General features: G+C 41.6%; 1 protein-coding gene across 1 annotated transcript; it reads right to left on the bottom strand.

The window, feature by feature from the left end:
- Positions 1 to 794: 794 nt before the first annotated feature.
- Positions 795 to 9,569, bottom strand: LOC118094744 (vomeronasal type-2 receptor 26-like). The gene is made up of 6 exons (XM_088654690.1): positions 9,421 to 9,569; positions 7,443 to 7,734; positions 5,120 to 5,995; positions 3,827 to 4,054; positions 2,719 to 2,845; positions 795 to 1,696 (listed from the first exon to the last, which is right to left on the bottom strand). Exons 1-6 carry the CDS (start codon positions 9,567 to 9,569, stop codon positions 795 to 797), a joined length of 2,574 nt encoding a protein of 857 aa, XP_088510816.1.
- Positions 9,570 to 18,112: the final 8,543 nt, after the last annotated feature.

Raw genomic sequence — 18,112 nt, 5'->3', positions numbered from 1 at the left:
AGGTAGAATTTTGTGTGAAAAATGATGATGATTGTGATGATAACAATAATGATAATTTAATTCAGGATTTTTATTGCAACTTGAGATTATATAACAGATAATTCATTGTAGATCTGGGGTATATGTTATTTATGATAATAACAATGTGAAAAGTTGAATTTGTCCTTGGAAATATTATCATACACGAAGAAACATAAAATGTAAGCATGCCTGCAAATCAACTTTTCTTTCAAGTTTCTTCTAAACACAAATACAACTTAGCATCACTGCTAATGCCCCCAGCAACAGTTCTTATTTTATGTTTATGAAACTAGCACTTCAATATACCTGGTACTGGATTTTTTCAAATGGGAGGAAACGGCTCGTTGCTGTAATATATTAACATATTGACCAGTATACTTCTCATAACCATAAATAATTGATAGTACTCTTATTGGCCTTTTTATTGCTTCATCATTTTTCCACCTCCTGCTCTATAGCCTAGAGCAGAACTTCTTCACAAATGCTGACTTAGCATTTTGCACAAATTACAGACAATAGTTTGCAACAGACAATGGCTAGTGAATTGAGTCAGATTCATAACCAGTGACAATTAACCACTATTCTAAACTGTCATCCAAAGTTTGTACACAACAAGATGTTTAAATCTATTAAATCTGTTTTTTTTTTTTACAAAAGCACTCAATGGAGAAGACTTGAAAAGTTGAAGAAGTTAGTACATACTGTATATTTGCTTTGAATAAATTTCTCAATTGAATATCTTTGTATACATAAATATCCAAACAATTAATTTCCTAAATATTTCTCCTTATTAGCTGGTCCTTTGTGTTCAAGGAAGGCCTCAAGATAATTATGTAGCATTTGGGGGCAAAGATGCAACCTAGTAACCCAGCACTAGAGGACAAAATGGAGAAGATCTCCACAGCTACCATGTATTTTCCTTTTGTGCTTAAATAAGAAGGAACAAAAGACAACCAAACGCTGCAAAAGACCAACATGCTAAAAGTGATGAACTTGGCTTCATTGAAACTATCTGGCAACTTCCTGGCCTGAAAAGCCACAATGAAGCTGACAGTGGCCAGAAATCCTAAGTAGCCCAGAACACAATAGAACAGAGTCACAGACCCTTCATTGCATTCCAGTATGATTTCTTCTGTCAGAGAATGCATATCAAAATGTGGAAATGGAGGAGCAGTACATAACCAAACAGCACATATAATGGCTTGAATAATGGAGCAGCCAAGAAGAACAGAACTGGCCAATCTTTTCCCCACCCATTTTCTCATCCTGGATCCTGGCTTGGTGGCCATGAAAGCCAAAACCACAATAATGGTTTTTGCTAAAATGCAGGAGACAGCCACTGAGAATATGATACCAAATGCTGTTTGTCTTAAGTAGCAGGTCACTAGGTTCGGTCGGCCAATGAATAGCAAGGAGCACAGGAAGCAAAGCAATAGAGAGATGAGAAGAGAGTAGGTGAGCTCCCGATTGTTGGCTTTGACGATTGGGGTGTCCTTGTTCTTAATGAAAATCGCCAGCACTGCAGCTGTGATTAGAGAAGAAAACAAAATAAAGAAGGCTAAAGTGGTCCCCAAGACCTCCGTGAAAGAGAGAAAGTTAAGAATCTTAGGAAGGCAGTTATCTTTGTTCTTGTTTGAGAATTGACCTTCTGGGCATTGGAAACAGTTGTCCATATCTGAAAATGGGACAAAGTTTGTATCAATCGTTCAGTAATCAAAGATGTCAAACTCAGCATAGAACTGAGTGATTAAATAAGAGTAGATGGGAATACTTTCTGAAAGTTTCTTCCTCTACATTGGTGCCATTGCTCTTTTGGTCTCAGAACATCCAGCTGGGATTAAGCAAGCTGGATCATTTCAGCATTCATCTTTGGAACACATATACATATAAACTCACACACTCTATCAGAGTAGACCGTTCTTGTTGTATTTTCACTTATATAAAAATATTTTTGACATTTCTTAGGCAAGACAATAACAAGACTCTGCAACCATACATGTGGGAGGTGTAGAAATCAATGTATAAATATACCATGCATCCTCAAACAGCGGCCCTCCAGATGTTTTGGCCTACAACTCCCATGATCCCTAGCTAACAGGACCACTGGTTGTGGAAGATGGGAATTGTAGTCCAAAACATCTGGAGGGCCGAAGTTTGGGGATGCCTGAACTACACCAATGGTGTGAATACACTATGGGTGAAGCACAAATCTCCGTCTTCCAGAGATTTCAACTACACCCATGATATGAATGTTCTGTATCAAGATGTACATCAAAAACACAGTTCTAGTTACAGGTAGGTAGCCGTGTTGGTCTGAGTCGAAGCAAAATAAAAAAATTCCTTCAGTAGCACCTTAAAGACCAACTAAGTTTATATTTTGGTATGAGCTTTCGTGTGCATGCACACTTCTTCAGATATCTGAAGAAGTGTGCATGCACACGAAAGCTCATACCAAAATATAAAAACACAGTTATTTGACTTAGAATAACAGATGCAAATCCCTTCTAGAAAAGCATGGTGATGGTGACGAAATTTGGCAGTATACCAAACACATTATCTGGACTTGATATAAAATGTTTATGGATCTATGTCAGAACTAGACAATTGCCAACCACATTCTGTTTTAGGGAACTAGATTGACAGTAGAAAAAGGGGATTCAATGGTACAATCCATATTCAGGTCACTATGTCTTCTACCATTCTGGTCTGAAATCTTTCCATCCGGACACGGAGTGCAATCATAGCAACAAAATGGCTCCCCCTCCTTCTTTTTTCTGCTGTAGCCTGGATGACAGTGATCATTACACCTGGCAAGCGGCAGCACCTATCCATTAAAAATGAAGAGAAATAAATTGATGTACCTTTACAAAAAGAAAGAAACACCCACACTCAACGCTGCTGTCGAGAACATTGGGCCCCATGGAAAATGAAATTTAAGTGATTCAAAAAGCATCAAATCCCACAATAATTTTGTAGATTAATGCCAGATCGATAGAAAGGGAAAATGGGGAAAAAAATGAAAATAATGAACGAGGCATCAACTTCAAAGGGTCCTTTTCCTAATGAGCATATTTTTTTTCTATATTAAAGTCCTGGTGTGATATCCTCGCCGTTCTTAGTTCTATGTTAGGAGTTCTCTAAGACACAACCAAGCATAATTAGGAACAGAATTTGATATCAAAAATCTAAGCTGGTTGTTTCTAGTGTCCTGGAGCCTTGCTCTGTTCTCTTCACTGGTCCTGCATTCTCATTTCTAATCTTACTGAAAGGTAAAACAAACAGATCGTGTCGAAATCAGCAACTTCAAGAGCTGGCCGATGATGAGCTTGAATCGATTTTTCTGGAAGCCACACATGTATAATCAATTTGTCAAAATAATACAGTAGGGCAGCAGTTTTAATTTACATTCTCTTGCACCAACTTACATTTATTTATTCCAGTGTTTTAAAATTTGGATTGGCCTTTATACTTTTTAAATAATGAGGTGTTAATATATATGGGCAGTATATAACTGAATGAATAAGAGAGAAAATAATCATTTAGTCAATCACTCTGCTCTATGATTTAGTCCCCCATATATGTTACTGAGAATTATAATACTGTATATCAGGGTGGGAAGAATTATGAAGGCTCATTGTTGGAACTCTTCCAATTTAGCACTTTGTCTTACGTTTTCCATATACATATAAATAAGTAGACAGATAGATTATTCTCCTACTGAATGGAATCACTGAATGGAGTCATGGTTCTTTATTGTGCCGCTTACTAATTTAAGTTTTATCTAATTTCTATATTTGGATCCTACCTGGTTAAATATTCGGTGCCATGTGATAGCCTCTTCATCCACCGTGAATTTCTGATCAGGTAAAGCCTGTGGATCCATCCCTCCTACTTTCACGCGTAAAATCGATTTGTTGGGGAAAAGTACCCAGTTTACAATATCAAATCCAGATACTAATTCACCATTCTCGTCAAAGGACACTCTGTCACCAGCACTGTTGTTAAAGGAGATACTTTGCAAGAAAGAGTGAAGCTAGAATGAAAAGGGAAAAAAATCCAAACAATTTAAAAAGAGGGACTTCCGGCGAGGCAAGATAGTGAGCGCCATAGCCGCAATGAACCCCTAGGGAACGCCAGCACCAACCAAACTGCTTGTCTGGTCCCCACACCACCATCACCATGACAGCTACCAAAAGGGAGCCTGGGGAGCCCAAAATGACAAGTGAAGAGGCAGCACGGAGCCTCACACCCCCACACCTTGATGATCTTGATCCCACTGGGACTGAGAGCACCCCAATGAAGTTCCTGGACTGGAGGCCTCAAAAGCTAAATAAATAATGAAGTGAAGTCACCCCTCAGTCACATACCAGCTTACCGCTGCCACCACTGCAAATGAGAATGGCAGGAGGGGACTGGAAAGTCAGGGAGGCTGCAAGGGAATGTGCAGCCTAGCCCAGGCTGGACACCAAGCCAATATCCTAGAGGTCACCCCAGAACGGGTCCTCCCGAACATCTTCCGAAATAACAATTCCCACTAGTGCACCAATGGGAACAATGGGGAGGTGTTATCGGGCAGCTCTTTTTATTTTGATTATATATATTGTGGTTTTTATGTTGATCTTTTCTGTGAACCACCGTGAGACCTCTAGGCTTAGGGCGGTATATAAATTCAATTAATAATAATAATACTAGTAATAGTAATTGTAATATGTTGTGGGGGGGGGCTGCATTCTTACAATTCCAACACTATTTTGTGGAAGAATGAGAGTGACAGAGTTTCTAAAACAAAAATGAAGTCAACTGCCTAACTTTTCGTATGTGATAGTTGTAGGCATTGTATTTTCATTTGCTGTTGGTTTTCCTGTTCCCCCTGTATTTTCCTTTTTTTAAAAAAATCTCTATATTTATTCTTATTCGCTACAGTCATCATTTTTACTGCATTTTGTATATAGCAAATATGTGCATATAGCTTAATAATAATAATAATAATAATAATAATAATAATAATAATAATACCTTTATTGTCAATGTACAACCTGTGTACAATGAAATTAACCAAAATTAACTTTAGAAATTCACTTTGGATGAGGAACACTACCTGCCAAGGTTGTACTTTTACTGGGCTCACTCTACCTCTGTTTGGCATGGCTCTGTGTTTCTGCCTGGCTGAGTACATCTTATGTAAACTATGTCCTATGGCATGAACTGCATTGTAGATGCTGTAGCTTTGGCCGGTCATGCTCATTTCAAAAAGTGTTCCAGGGAGGCTCTCCAAATTCTCTTCACCACTACAGCCATTATTGTTTTCCATGCCGTCCATAGAATCAGAATATGAGCAGCTGAATGCCCTTTCCCAGAAGAGCAAAATAAACCCATCTTCATTTTTTGATTTAGGACGAAGGGTCTGCAGGAATTTTCTGAAGCCCCGCACTTCATTTAAGTGTATTGCAAAAGTGAAGGCACCATCAAAGACTTGCATATCCATATCCACCTGTGTTGTGTCTGCTGAGAAATCCCATTGGGCTGTCATGATCCATACTTTCCCTATAGCTAATGGTAGGATTTCCTCCACTGCTGCATATGCATATATTTTATATAACAAAAAAGAGATAGTAATAGTTTCTGCATTTACAACCAACACTTGAACACTGGTGTTCGATAGATAAATAGCTTCGTCCAAGATGGAATCAAAGGAGTCAATGGAACTGAAGGCCTCTGCCGCTTGAGCGGTGGCTGGAATTTTCCCCTTGAGTGCTATACAGATTCCATGTTTCAAAAGCATTGGAATCAAGGTTTGGATAAACTTGTCTCCATTATCATCGTCCATGGTGAGGATCCCAACCCACGTCCATTGAAAATGCAGAAGAAGCTGAGCTATCCCTGCATACTGATATTCTTCATTAGACACCATCCGGTAGAATGAAGGGAGATGGGTTTTAACATGCGTCACTGGAGCAATTATACAATAGGCAATCTAAGTGAAAAGATGTGTAAATTTCAGGGAAATGTCAGGAAAGACTTTTTTTCAAGAGCTCATTGGGTGAGTGTGGGTGACATAAGATACTCCTGAAAAGTTATAATGGAGAAAACAAATTGCTTCAAACTATATACAGTAGCAGGGACTTTCCACTGACCTTCATTCACCTTACAAAGTAGCCAAATAGTTTCCACTTTTTACTTTTTGTTGATGTTAACTTTTTAAAAAATCGTTTTGCTTTGCAAGTTCAAACTTTGTTACTCAGCTCTGCACTGCCTACATATGCAAGAAGGACTTGAGAGAAACATTGCCTCATATTATGTTGCACTCCTGTCAAGGCATTCTTGGAAGTGTTGCTTTCCAGAAATGGTGTACAGCTTCTCACCAAATGCTATAAAGCTAAAGGTTCCCTCTTCAGAGAACATGAAGGATGCTCTTTCCTTTCAGTGTTCTCCAATGACTTAATGCTTTTGTGGTAATCTAGGGAATGAGAGTGGGCTAAGGGGTAGAGGGGGTACATGGAACTTTTGAGTGAGGAGGGAACCATTTGTCTAGTGTGTTATTCCTGTTCCCATTTACATGTTGTAATGGTGCGTTTTGGGTTGGCTACACTTTGGCACTTTTTTATTTATTTCACAAAATTTATACACTTATTGATTAAAACAACATCTGAAACAAGCCTACTTTAAAATATGCAAAATATGCAAAAGTTAAAATGCATCTGGGTAGGCTTGTCTAAACAAGAATGTTTTTAGCAGGTACCAAAAAGAATACAGTGAAGGTTCCTGCTTGATCTCAATATACAGGGTGTTACTAAATGAAGGCTCTGTCACACTAAATAGTTAAGTTCTTACAAATGCAGCAGGGGCATTATGTGGCACTTGAAGTAGTGTTAATTCTGCTGCACAAAGCAGTTGATTATGCACATGTGGTGAAAGGTGTTTATGGCCCAGAAGTAATTTACTACTTGTACCACTTCTTTGGTCGCTAGTATTTTATTGTATATTTTATTCAAATGAACAAGGAAGACTTCATTTATGAGATTATTTAGTCAGTTGCTAGGATTCTTATTCTATCTTTCACTACCCATTCTATGCCAGTGACAGTGGAATGAGATTGACAGCGGGGGATGCTCTGGCCCAGCTGCAAGACATATCCTTAAGTGGTAGCAATTGTATTTATCTCACATGATACTAATAAACTTATTATTTATATCCCATCAATCTGGCTGGGTTTCCATGTGGGAAAGCTGCATAGCCAATCCAAATATTATACCTGTGGACTTACACTTTCTTTTCAAAAAGAACAAAAGAAAAACTTCAAAAGCCAATAGTAGAAAAGTAAATATTATCTCACATAATAATAATAAACTTATTATTTATATCCCATCCATCTGGCTGGGGTTCCATGTGGGAAAGCTGCATAGCCAATCCAAATATTTTACCTGTGGAATCTTGTAGATGCCTAAAAGTGTAGCCATGTAAAGGGATATTTCAGAGTCAAGTCCTCCAATGACGGCCATCAGATTCTTCTGCTTATTGCATTTGAAATTGGGGACTGCAGTTTTATGACTGGAAAGAAGTTTCAGGGTGTTCTGATGAGTCATCCTTGCATTTGTATAACTGTCATAAATGTGGAAGCCAAGACTGACATTTGGTAGAAGTTCAGGATTCTCGTTTATCTCCTTGACAGCAAATGCCAAAGACAAGATACGCTGGTAGTTCTTTGTCCTTGAACTGAAGAAAGAGTTAATTAAGGCGGATATATATAGCACTTCATCAACCATCAGTTTTTAAAATATTTGTTAGATGACCCTACATCTAACTGGAAGTAATATTAGGATAGAATCCTGTCTGCTTTATAAGAAAGAATTTAATAGTAAATTTACTAACAGTAGCTAGCACGGTAATAGCCAGAACATGGAAAACTTTGCAATTAATAAATATTGTTCACTGGTATAATATCTATGGATCCATTCCCCCTTTTTATTAATAAATGTTTATTAATATACATATTATTTTTCTAACAACTGCCCCCCCATGTTTTAATAACCTTCTAGTCAGGTAACACAATATGCATGTTTTATTCTTTAATGTATTACACTACAGTATTAAATGAGATCTTGTTCACAATACACACACACACACACACACATTATATGACTTTGCAGTATTGGAGGAATAAAAAAATATAAAAAAATAATATCATAACTTAAGATTCACAGTAGTAGTTCTTAAACATTTATTGCTCTGAACCATAGATCTTAAGATTCCAAAGGTAAAGCATTAACAAATCCAAAATCATATTAGCTGTGTATAAACTGAAGGTACACAAGATTGTACTCTCAGTCAGGTTTGATTAGAAACTGCAGTGCTCTTACAGTATACATTTTCTAAGGATTAAACTCAACTGCCCCCAAACATACACACACAAACACACCATTGTTCAGCCCCTATGGAAGATTTGTAATGCCACATCACAATCATGGCTTTGCATGAAACCAGAGTGGCGTAGGGAAACAAAGCTGAAGGCAGGTTGCACAATAGCAGTGGCCCTGGCAAGGGAGCAAGAAGGGAAGGGGGAAATCCGTGGTTTAAACACTGGTAGAAGTTTCAATAAAGCAGGATTTGGAGGAAATGTGAGGGAAATTGCCAAAGACATAGGTTTGAGTACTATGGAATATTTGGGAGCTCCGCATAGTTATCTCTCACTCAAGAAGCTGCTGAGGAATGAACAACAGAGAAGTCTGAGTGCAATGAGAAGTGAACACAGAATAATTATCCGGTGGTTTTAAATGAAAGCAGAGGTTTCAGCAGTGTGAAGAGGGTTCAACAAGGGGGGTAGCAGTTTAAAACAAAATATGAATGCAGTGAAAAGGCGGCTTGGAGAAGAGTTCTGTTGCGTTAGCTTTTCACTCTTAGCTTCCGTGGTCTACCCTTATCTGTTATTTCTCCTGCCTAAAAGTGGTTGGTTGGTTTGATTGATTGATTGGTTTTAAATCCCTTGGTGTGTCCCCCTCCCCACATTTTGTTTTTAAAGTACTACTTTTTTCTAGCTTCACTTCACCTCCATTTACTCAAACTACTTTAGCTAAGAAAAGCATCTTCTCCTCCCCTCACACACAAACCTGGTTTTGAAGACAAAGGTGAGAATCAGTGCAAAGTAGGGCTACATTACAGAAGATAGAAATGGCTTCAGAAATGCAGCTGGAAAGGGGAAATGTGAAGGGGAAACCCTGTGAGTTAATGTGGAGGACATAGCAGGGGTTTGTTGAGTAGATCTAGCAGGTACACAGCCTTACGTCTTGATATATGTCTATAACATACCCAGAATTCATTAAGGACTTTTTAAAACCACATTTTTCAAGTAGTAGTAATAGTTATGACCTGGCCTGAAGTACGCAGAGAAAACATACTCCTTACAGAAGTTTTAGTCCTTCCAGATACTCGTTTGTGGGATGTACCCTGAATGATAGTTCATCAGATAAGAAGCCATACTGAGTAACCATAAATCCAATTGTTAGGTCCCCTGACTGATAATATTGATGTGGGAACTGGGGGGAATCAACCATGGTACGCATAATGTCATGTGACTCACAGTCAGTCTGAGGGAGTCGCAGAAACAAGAGAAGCAGAGGCAAAAGAAACAACCCTGTCATCTTGAGCCACATATTCATGCAGAATGCCCAGCATCAATCCAAAATCAACCTCCAGCCTGTTCAGTGGCTCTGGACCCTTTCTGAGGATGGCATTCTCACACAGATCAGTCTGACAGCTGTAACCTCTTCAGCACCCAACATCCCAGCACTGAATATTCAATATCTACTTTCAGAGTTTGTTAATTATTGTGATTGTGATCGGAGAAAATCCACATGGGATTTGGCAATATGCATGAGGACAACTAATAATTTGTGATAATCAAAGTTTTCAAAGATGTCTCCTCAGTGTATTGCAATGTGCAAAACTTGTGGCTGAACAATATAACAAAATATTTTTTTTAAAAAAAAAAATCTGACTTAAGAGATAAGCCTGCTTGTTATGACAGCTGGATAGTTTTAGGATACTGACCATAACTTATGTTTTACTGGAGTTTCAGGATTACTCTGCATTCCAGGGCAATATTCTGCTCTATTTCAAGGACTGTTATGACAATTTTATGATAGCATAACCCAACTTTGAGGTCATTTGGGTGGATGATTAATTAGCTAAAGAGCAAAGAATGTAAGAATGGCCTGCTGGATTACATCAATGGCACATGTAATCCAGCATCCTTTTCTGACAGTAGCCAACCACATGCCTGGAAGAAACTAACAAGTAGGATTCAATTGGAAGTGAATTCTCCCTCTCTGTAGATTCCAGCAACTGATATTTAGAATCATTAGTCACTCTGCCCATGAATGCAGAGTGTAGACATTTTTATTAGCAGCCATTATCCTCCCTAAATTTGTCCAATCCTCTTTTAAAGGCATCCAAGTTTGTGTTCATTACTGCCTCCTAAGGGGTATGTTCTCAAGTTCTAGATTGTTAATCTAGAGTTACATAATTTATGTTAAAAAGCACAGGTCCCAATACTGATCCTTGGGGGACTCCACTTTTTTTTACTTCTATCCATTTGGTGAACTCTCAATTTATTCCTCCGATTTGCTCGCTGTTTCTTAAGCAATTTGTAATCCACAAGAGGACCTATCTTCTTATTCCTTGAAGTGCCCTTGACTTTTTACAAAACAGTTAATTCAGAGAACTGTCCATTTAAGAATATAAGAAAATAAAACAATATAAGAATAGCCTGCTCAGTCAGGCCAATGGCCCTTCTAGTCCAGCATCCTGTTCCCACAGTGGCCTACTAGATGCCTGAAGGAAACCCACTAGTGGGACTCAAGCACAAGAGCAGGCCCCAGCCCAGCCCACGCCCTGCATGGTTTCAAGCAACAGGAGGCAGTGATGGCCAGTAACTTGAATGGCTCTAAAATAGGATTAAACAAATCCATGGAGAATTAGGTGATCAAAATGGCCACTCGTCATGATTGGACAGCTCCATGGTTGGAGGCAGTAAGGCTTCTCCGAACCAATTGCTGAAAATCACAGGAGGGATGAAAGCTCTGGATAAGAGAAGACTGAGGGGAGATATGATAGCCATCCTTCGATATCTAAAGAGCTGTCATGCAGAAGATGGAACAAGCTTGTTTTCTCCTACCCAGGAGGGTAGGACAAAAATCAATGGCTTCAAGTTAAAACAAAGGAGATTGCAACTAAGTATTAGGACAGGCATCCCTAAACTGCGGCCCTCCACAGGCCCGGCTCACCCATTGACTCCAGTGGCGCAATGCACCATGGCGCCTGGGCGATCAGGGGGGCGCTGGGGGGGGCGCCCCAGCAAGTGCGGGAGCTCTGCGGTGGCCTCCCTTTTTCCTCCACCAGCCGCGCCGGGAGAGCAGGGAGGTAAGCGAGTGGAACAGGGGCACTAGGACCCTGTTCCGCTCTGCAGCGCCAGGGTCACCCCAGCGCTACGTTTCATTGGTAGAGGCGAAGCTACATGTCAGCTCCTCTACCAATGAAACGCAGCGCCGTGTTGGCGGGAAGAAACCCTGACGGCCGCATCCTGCACTCACCCAGCTGCGTCTCTGGCCGGCGCGCAGAGCTCGGCAGGCGGGCCACGGAAATGGCCCGCGACACTCAGAGGCGGCCCGGCCGCGAGCAGCTCCTGTCGCGCCTCAGTAGCACCGGGTTGCTTATCCAGCGGCCTCCGGCACAGCGCGGCTGTGAGGTGCGGGGGCCGCCGTGAGTTTCCCTTCTTTTCTTTTTTTTAAGCGTGGGGGGGGGCGTGCGCCCGAGGGATCCCTGCACCAGGGCGCCCGAGGACCTTAAGACAGCCCTGGCCCATGATCCCTAGCTAACAGAACCAGTGGTCAGGGATGATAGGAATTGTAGTCCAAAACATCTGGAGGGCCGAAGTTTGGGGATGCCTGCATTAGGAAGTACTTTCTGATGGTAAGAGATGTTTGACAGTGGGGCAGACTGTGGCAACTGTGAATGTGCTGCTCAAGAAATCCATATTGTGTAACTTGGATAACTTACATTTATTTCATTTACAGGTAGGTAGCCGTGTTGGTCTGAGTCGAAGCAAAATAAAAAAAATTCCTTCAGTAGCACCTTAAAGACCAACTAAGTTTTTATTTTGGTATGAGCTTTCGTGTGCATGCACACTTCTTCAGATACGGCCAGCCGTTTCCAGTGTATCTGAAGAAGTGTGCATGCACACGAAAGCTCATACCAAAATTAAAACTTAGTTGGTCTTTAAGGTGCTACTGAAGGAATTTTTTTATTTATTTCATTGTAAAGGAAACATCAAAACAATGCAAAATAAAAAGTAATTGATTACTTCTTTTCTATTGACTTCAAAAAAGAAACCTAACGAAAAACCGGGGGGGGGGAACCCACATTGAACCCAACTTTCTGTGAAATCTATCAGCCACTCACCAATACAATATTCCTAGTTGTGATGCATTCCAATGCCCTCTAAGCTTGGTGCCCAGTGTGTTGGATCCAGTAATACTAACCTAAATCCACCTCTGAAGTCACACTCCAACAGCAATGGATCTCTTTGAACAGCAAAATCAGAGATACAGCTGAAGTTACTATTATAGAACATTTATAAATCAATCAATCAATCAGTCAATATAAATAAATAAATGTCATTTTAAAAAAGCGGCCCACAATATTGAATGAATATGAGCATCATACAGTATGTTTCTTTGGTTGAGAAAAATAATGGGGAGAAAAGAGAAGATACAAAAAATAATAATACAGCTGGATAGCAGAGTATGGAAAGACTGAAAGGAGGGAGAAAAAAAGTAAGTGATGAATTACCTGAAATAATAGGATAACTCGGTCGGGTAGAGCATGAGACTCTCTCAGGGAGAAATGTAGGGAGCCAATGTAAGAGAAGATAATCCAGTGACTGGGCCTTCTGTCTTGTCAGCAGACAAGGGAACACCTAACTCAACTGTTAGGTCATTAAAGGTAAAGGTAAAGGGACCCCTGACCACTAGGTCCAGTCATGACTGACTCTGGGGTTGCGGCGCTAATCTCGTGTTATTGGACGAGGGAGCTGGCGTACAGCTTCCAGGCCATGTGGCCAGCATGACAAAGCCGCTTCTGGCGAACCAGAGCAGCACACGGAAACGCCGTTTACCTTCCCTCTGTAGTGGTACCTATTTATCTACTTGCACTTTGACGTGCTTTCAAACTGCAATAACAGCAGGCATTCATTCAAATCGTTGCGAGAAGCCAAGTTACAGGGAACCAAGCAGACAGCCTTCTCAGGAGTGGCGCCTGCCCTGTGGAATGCCCTCCCATCAGATGTCAAAGAGATTTTTAGAAGACATCTGAAGGCAGCCCTGTTTAGGGAGGCTTTTAATGTTTAATAGATTATTGTATTTCATTTTTCTGTTGGAAGCCGCCCAGAGTGGCTGGGGAAACCCAGCCAGATGGGCGGGGTATAAATAAATAAATAAACAAACAAACAAATAAATAAAATATTGCCTCCCAAAGAGGGAACACTAGGCAATGGGAAATCCTCCTCAGACGACTGAATGTCGAATATCACCCATGGTGGTGGGGGGGAGCGAACCTGCAAGGAAGCAGAAGCAACAGCATGTGAGGGGCTTTGTCATGAAAAGGGACCCCCCCTTTGCTGCCCACCCTGAGAGTCAGAACTTCCAGGCCCCAGGGGTATAAACTGCAAGCAAGGAAGGCCTGATTGGAAGGCCCGCTGCATCGAAGGATCCAAAGCCCTAGGCCCTAGGCCCTCTGGGCCTAGCTTGGACAGGGATCCTGGACTGCTGAAACTGTGAAAATGAAGGTGCAGGTGCAGCCAAATTCACACTCCCTTCACACATGTTGGAAGGGCCATGAGCCTCAAAAACAGTAGAGGATGAGGAAAGGCCAGGTTGCGGAGTAGGCTGCCTTCCAAAATGCTGAGCCAGGGAATCAAGTTCCCTGAAACGGATGCTGAACGCAGTGCCTATGATGGCTGTGTAATAACCCACTTAATGGGAAGAGTGGGAAGAGCAGGACTTGGGTTCCGTTTAACCGGAATTGCGATCCCAACAGACCAAAGAAAACAGCTAAATTAATCAATTAAATTGCACTGCGCAATTAATAAGGTGCTCCCACCAAAACAAGATGGTGCCCAGCCAATCCAAGATGGTGCCCAGCCAATCTAAGATGGTGCTCCCACCAAAAATTACCAGCTACGTCCCAGAAAGAAGGCAAAATGGCAGGCAGAATGTGCAACTGGGGGAGGGGAGTTCCCAACCCGTCAAATTTCCCCAAAAACCCCAGACAGCAGCTACCAGGAGAGGGTAACTCTCACATAAATAAATAACCCAGCTGCGAGCTAATATTTTTTTAAAGGGGGGGGGACTCTGCAGCCGCAACAAACAGGTATGTGAAAAGCCAACCAGCCAGGAAGCCGGCAGCTGGAAAACGACCCGGTAAGCCACTCCAAGCCCCAACGCTGCAGCCAGAGTGAAAAAGGAGCTCACAGCCAGCCGCTAAAGCGGCAGAAAGCCCAAAGGCTCGCAGGGGCTGAAGGCTAAAGGGGGAAAAAACCCTTAGGAATGGGGTGGGGCGGGGAGGAGGGGAAGGGAAGGAAAGAAAAGAAAAGAAAAGGAGGGGAAATTTAAGGTAACTAAAGAAATAAAGAAATAAAATGGGGAAAGAAGTGAGAAATGAAAACAGATCACCGTATGCTGTAAGTAGATAACTCTCCTTTCCGGATCACTTCTCTCTTTTGGGTGGCAGCGAACACGATGCTGGTGTTCCAATGCATAGGCCCCAAAGAAGCTCAGAGATACGTGCATGGGCTTAAATAGAGGTCCCTCGGTGTACCTTTGCTGGCCTCCCATTGGTCAGATTGCACCCAGCATCGAGGGACCTCCAATAGGGTGTTGTGGCCATCCAAACGTTCCCACCCACAACAACACGTGCCCTCTTATTAGGGAGGACCCGATCTGTGGCTTTCATTGCTTGTATGGTGTTTGGATTTGGATTTGGATTTGATATCCCGCTTTATCACTACCCAAAGGAGTCTCAAAGTGGCTAACAATCTCCTTTCCCTTCCTTCCCCACAACAGACACCCTGTGAGGCAGGTGGGGCTGAGAGAATTCAGAGAAGTGTGACTAGCCCAAGGTCAGGGCCATCTCAAGCAGGTTGGGCGCCCTGGCGCCCTGGCGCGGAGATCGCTCCGGCGCCCCCGCCCTGGTGGGCGGGCGCAGTGTGCAGCGCCCACCTGCCGGCCCGGCGCCCTAGCACCCCGCGCCACCAAGACTACCCCTAGAGCCGGGCCTGCCCAAGGTCACCCAGCAGCTGCATGTGGAGGAGCGGAGACATTAACCTGGTTCCCCAGATTACGAGTCTACCACTCTTAACCACTACACCACACTGGTGTAAGTCTATTAACAGATTAAGTGATTGCTAGTGCTGTTAGTGCATCGTTCCTGTGTTCAGGGAGTCCTAGTCTCATCACCTGTAACTGATTACCACTACTTTAATTTTAGTTATGAGTAGGGAAATCTTTGAATTCTTGGTTCATTTTTATTGATAAATATATAAGACATAAATATCCAAAGTAAATATTAGCCTAAGACAATAAATAGTGCTTAAGCGTATTTTGTTACAAAGTTTAGATCTTATCAGTTCAGTAGGAAAGTATTCATTAGTCCAAAGTTTGATCAGTGACATTTAAGCAAGTATAAGGCAAATTGCTTATGATGGTAGGAAGCTGTTTTGATTAGAACATACTAGGCTTTTATACAGTTTCCTAAGATTATAGCATTGTATCATACTGTTCTTCATGCCTTCCTAAGAAATAAATTTGTACAAGTTACTAAAAGGTAATTATGAGTTTGCTTTGGACCTACGTGTGTGTTTACAACAGGGAGAAGGAACCTATGGTCCTCTAGATGTGGATGGACTCAAACTCCCATCAGCTCCAGAAAGTTTGTCGATCGTCAGAGACTATGGGAAGCGTAGTCTGGAGGGCCACAAATTCGCTCCCCATCCCTAGTCTACAACCACTACATTCCCTTTCATTGCCTTTTCCTTAGTACTTATGATCTGACACAACACATGCAGAGAGGGAAAACATCCTTACGCAAATTCTTTCAGTTCATGTAGAAATTTTGTTGTGGGGTGTTCACTAAATGATATTTCTTCAAAAATGCAGCCATACTGAGTAAGAATTGCTCCAATGGTTAGCTCACCTATCTCATAATATTGATATGGGAGCTGGAAACGATCTACCACAGCACACATATCAGCATGTGGCTCACACTCAGTTTGAGGAACATGCAGTAACAATATGAGAAGAGGCAAAAGAAATACCACAATCATTGTGAGCGACTTCGTTATGCAGAATGCCCGGGTTCAATCTGTTATACACAACAAGCCTTTTCAAAGGCTATAAAATTTTTGATAAAGGAAAACTCACAGACACTTAATATTAGCTTTCAGGCTGCATTAATTATTGTGCTTGAGATTTCACAAAAATCCATGTGGGAATTGGCAAGATGAGTGATGACATTTAGCAATTTGTGATAATGAAAGTGTTCAAAGTTATCTCCCACAGGTATTGCCCGTAGTAAGACATCACTTGTTGGTGGAAAATGGAAGAATTTTGTAAAAAGTCAATTTAAGGGAAATATTGTACTCTGATTTTGGATGGTTTTATGATGTTTTATTATGCTCTGTTATGTTATTGTTATTTATTTTTTGTAAGCAACTTTTGGATTCATTTTGTCTCCTACCTCCCTGCCCTAAAATTTTGTAGTTTCCTGGTGTGATGATTTGTTGTTTGCTTCTAGACCTTGCCAAGGAATCACTGTATTTGGGGCCAGGAAGGAATTTTATCTCCCGACAAATTGGCATGTCTTGTGGTTTTTAACTCCCTCACAGCCTTTATCACAACTTCGATGGTTAGGCATTGGGTAGGATTCATGATATTTAATTGAAAGAATTGTAGGGTTGTGCCTTCCCCTTCCAGGAAATGGGGTATTTCATTAAAAGGGTCAGAGTAACCAATAAAGTTTTTGCCTGTTTTGATTCAATAATGTAGGCCTATGTATTCAGTAAAAACACTGGGAGGCAATGACAATGAGAGGCAGGCTTACTGTATCTGAACATGCAATATAAGCCACAATGCGGGTTCACCATCATGGTGAGCACAATTTGCGGTGGGGGCTTAACAAACCACTCCTGAGTTCCAAAGGTGGGGGCATGAGTGGTCACTGCTGGATAGGTCCCTGGCTGTTGTTGGGCAATTTTGTATGTTGCAAGTTGATGGGTCAGCCCCTTGGGTATAAAAGCCAAAGAGAAAGGTTTCTCTTTGGCTGCATTTTCGGATCCCCACCCTCCCTCCGCTGTTTTTAGGCCTCTGTGTTGACATTGCTGTGCCTCTCATGGGTTGCCTGTATTCAGGGGCCTGGTAGGAATTTTTCCATTTGGCTGATTGGCTGGTGCCATCTGGTTTTTGCCTACTGCATAGCAAATAGTCACAACTTGTAAGGTTGGCGGTTAGGCATTGGTTATTGGTTGTATATGGGGTCTGTTGACTGTGTTGACCCCTTAAGTTAATGCCTGCGTGTTGGGGAAATTCCGGTCAGGAATCCAGGGGCTCTATGCAGTGTCCATAACCCCGGTCGGGGGCCAGGGCTGCGCATTGAGCCCCTTGGAGCCTGAGGGGAGAGGGGAGAGCCTATTGCACCCGACTTCCTGTCTCTCCCTGTAGGATTTCTGTCCTTAGGAGACAGTTGGAGAACCAATGCCTATGCAACCACTCACTTATTTTATATTTGTATTTCAATAAAAGTTGTGGCCAAATTCATGCCAAAACCATTAAACAAAAATTCTGTCTATGGCGTGAGTTATTTGACGGGTGGTTTTGGGGACCTCCACACGCAAAACTCTACATTCAAACATATGGACAAGAGAGAACATGACCCTCAGAGAAAAATGTATACCCCACTCTTCCATTTAAGGGGAGTTGGGAGATTTGGAAAATCAAACTAAATAAGAAAAGAAATGTAGAATATTGAGGGTCACAGGAGCATGTTA

The sequence above is a fragment of the Zootoca vivipara genome, chromosome 12, assembly GCF_965207765.1.
Source record: "Zootoca vivipara chromosome 12, rZooViv2.hap1.1, whole genome shotgun sequence".
NCBI lineage: Eukaryota > Metazoa > Chordata > Lepidosauria > Squamata > Lacertidae > Zootoca > Zootoca vivipara.
Note: the sequence above shows the minus strand (reverse complement) of the source record. Positions and strands in the feature narration are given on the sequence as shown.

Bases quoted from the DNA above. Each gene is read 5' to 3' on its own strand.
- LOC118094744 (XM_088654690.1), bottom strand. From the start codon at position 9,569: ATGGTTGATTCCCCCCAGTTCCCACATCAATATTATCAGTCAGGGGAC. The intron at 7,735-9,420 runs GTAAGGAGTATG...CTCTTTCTTCAG, and splicing joins CTGGAAGGACTAAAACTTCT to TTCAAGGACAAAGAACTACC. The intron at 4,055-5,119 runs GTAGTGTTCCTC...TTTTCATTCTAG, and splicing joins TAAAAGTACAACCTTGGCAG to CTTCACTCTTTCTTGCAAAG.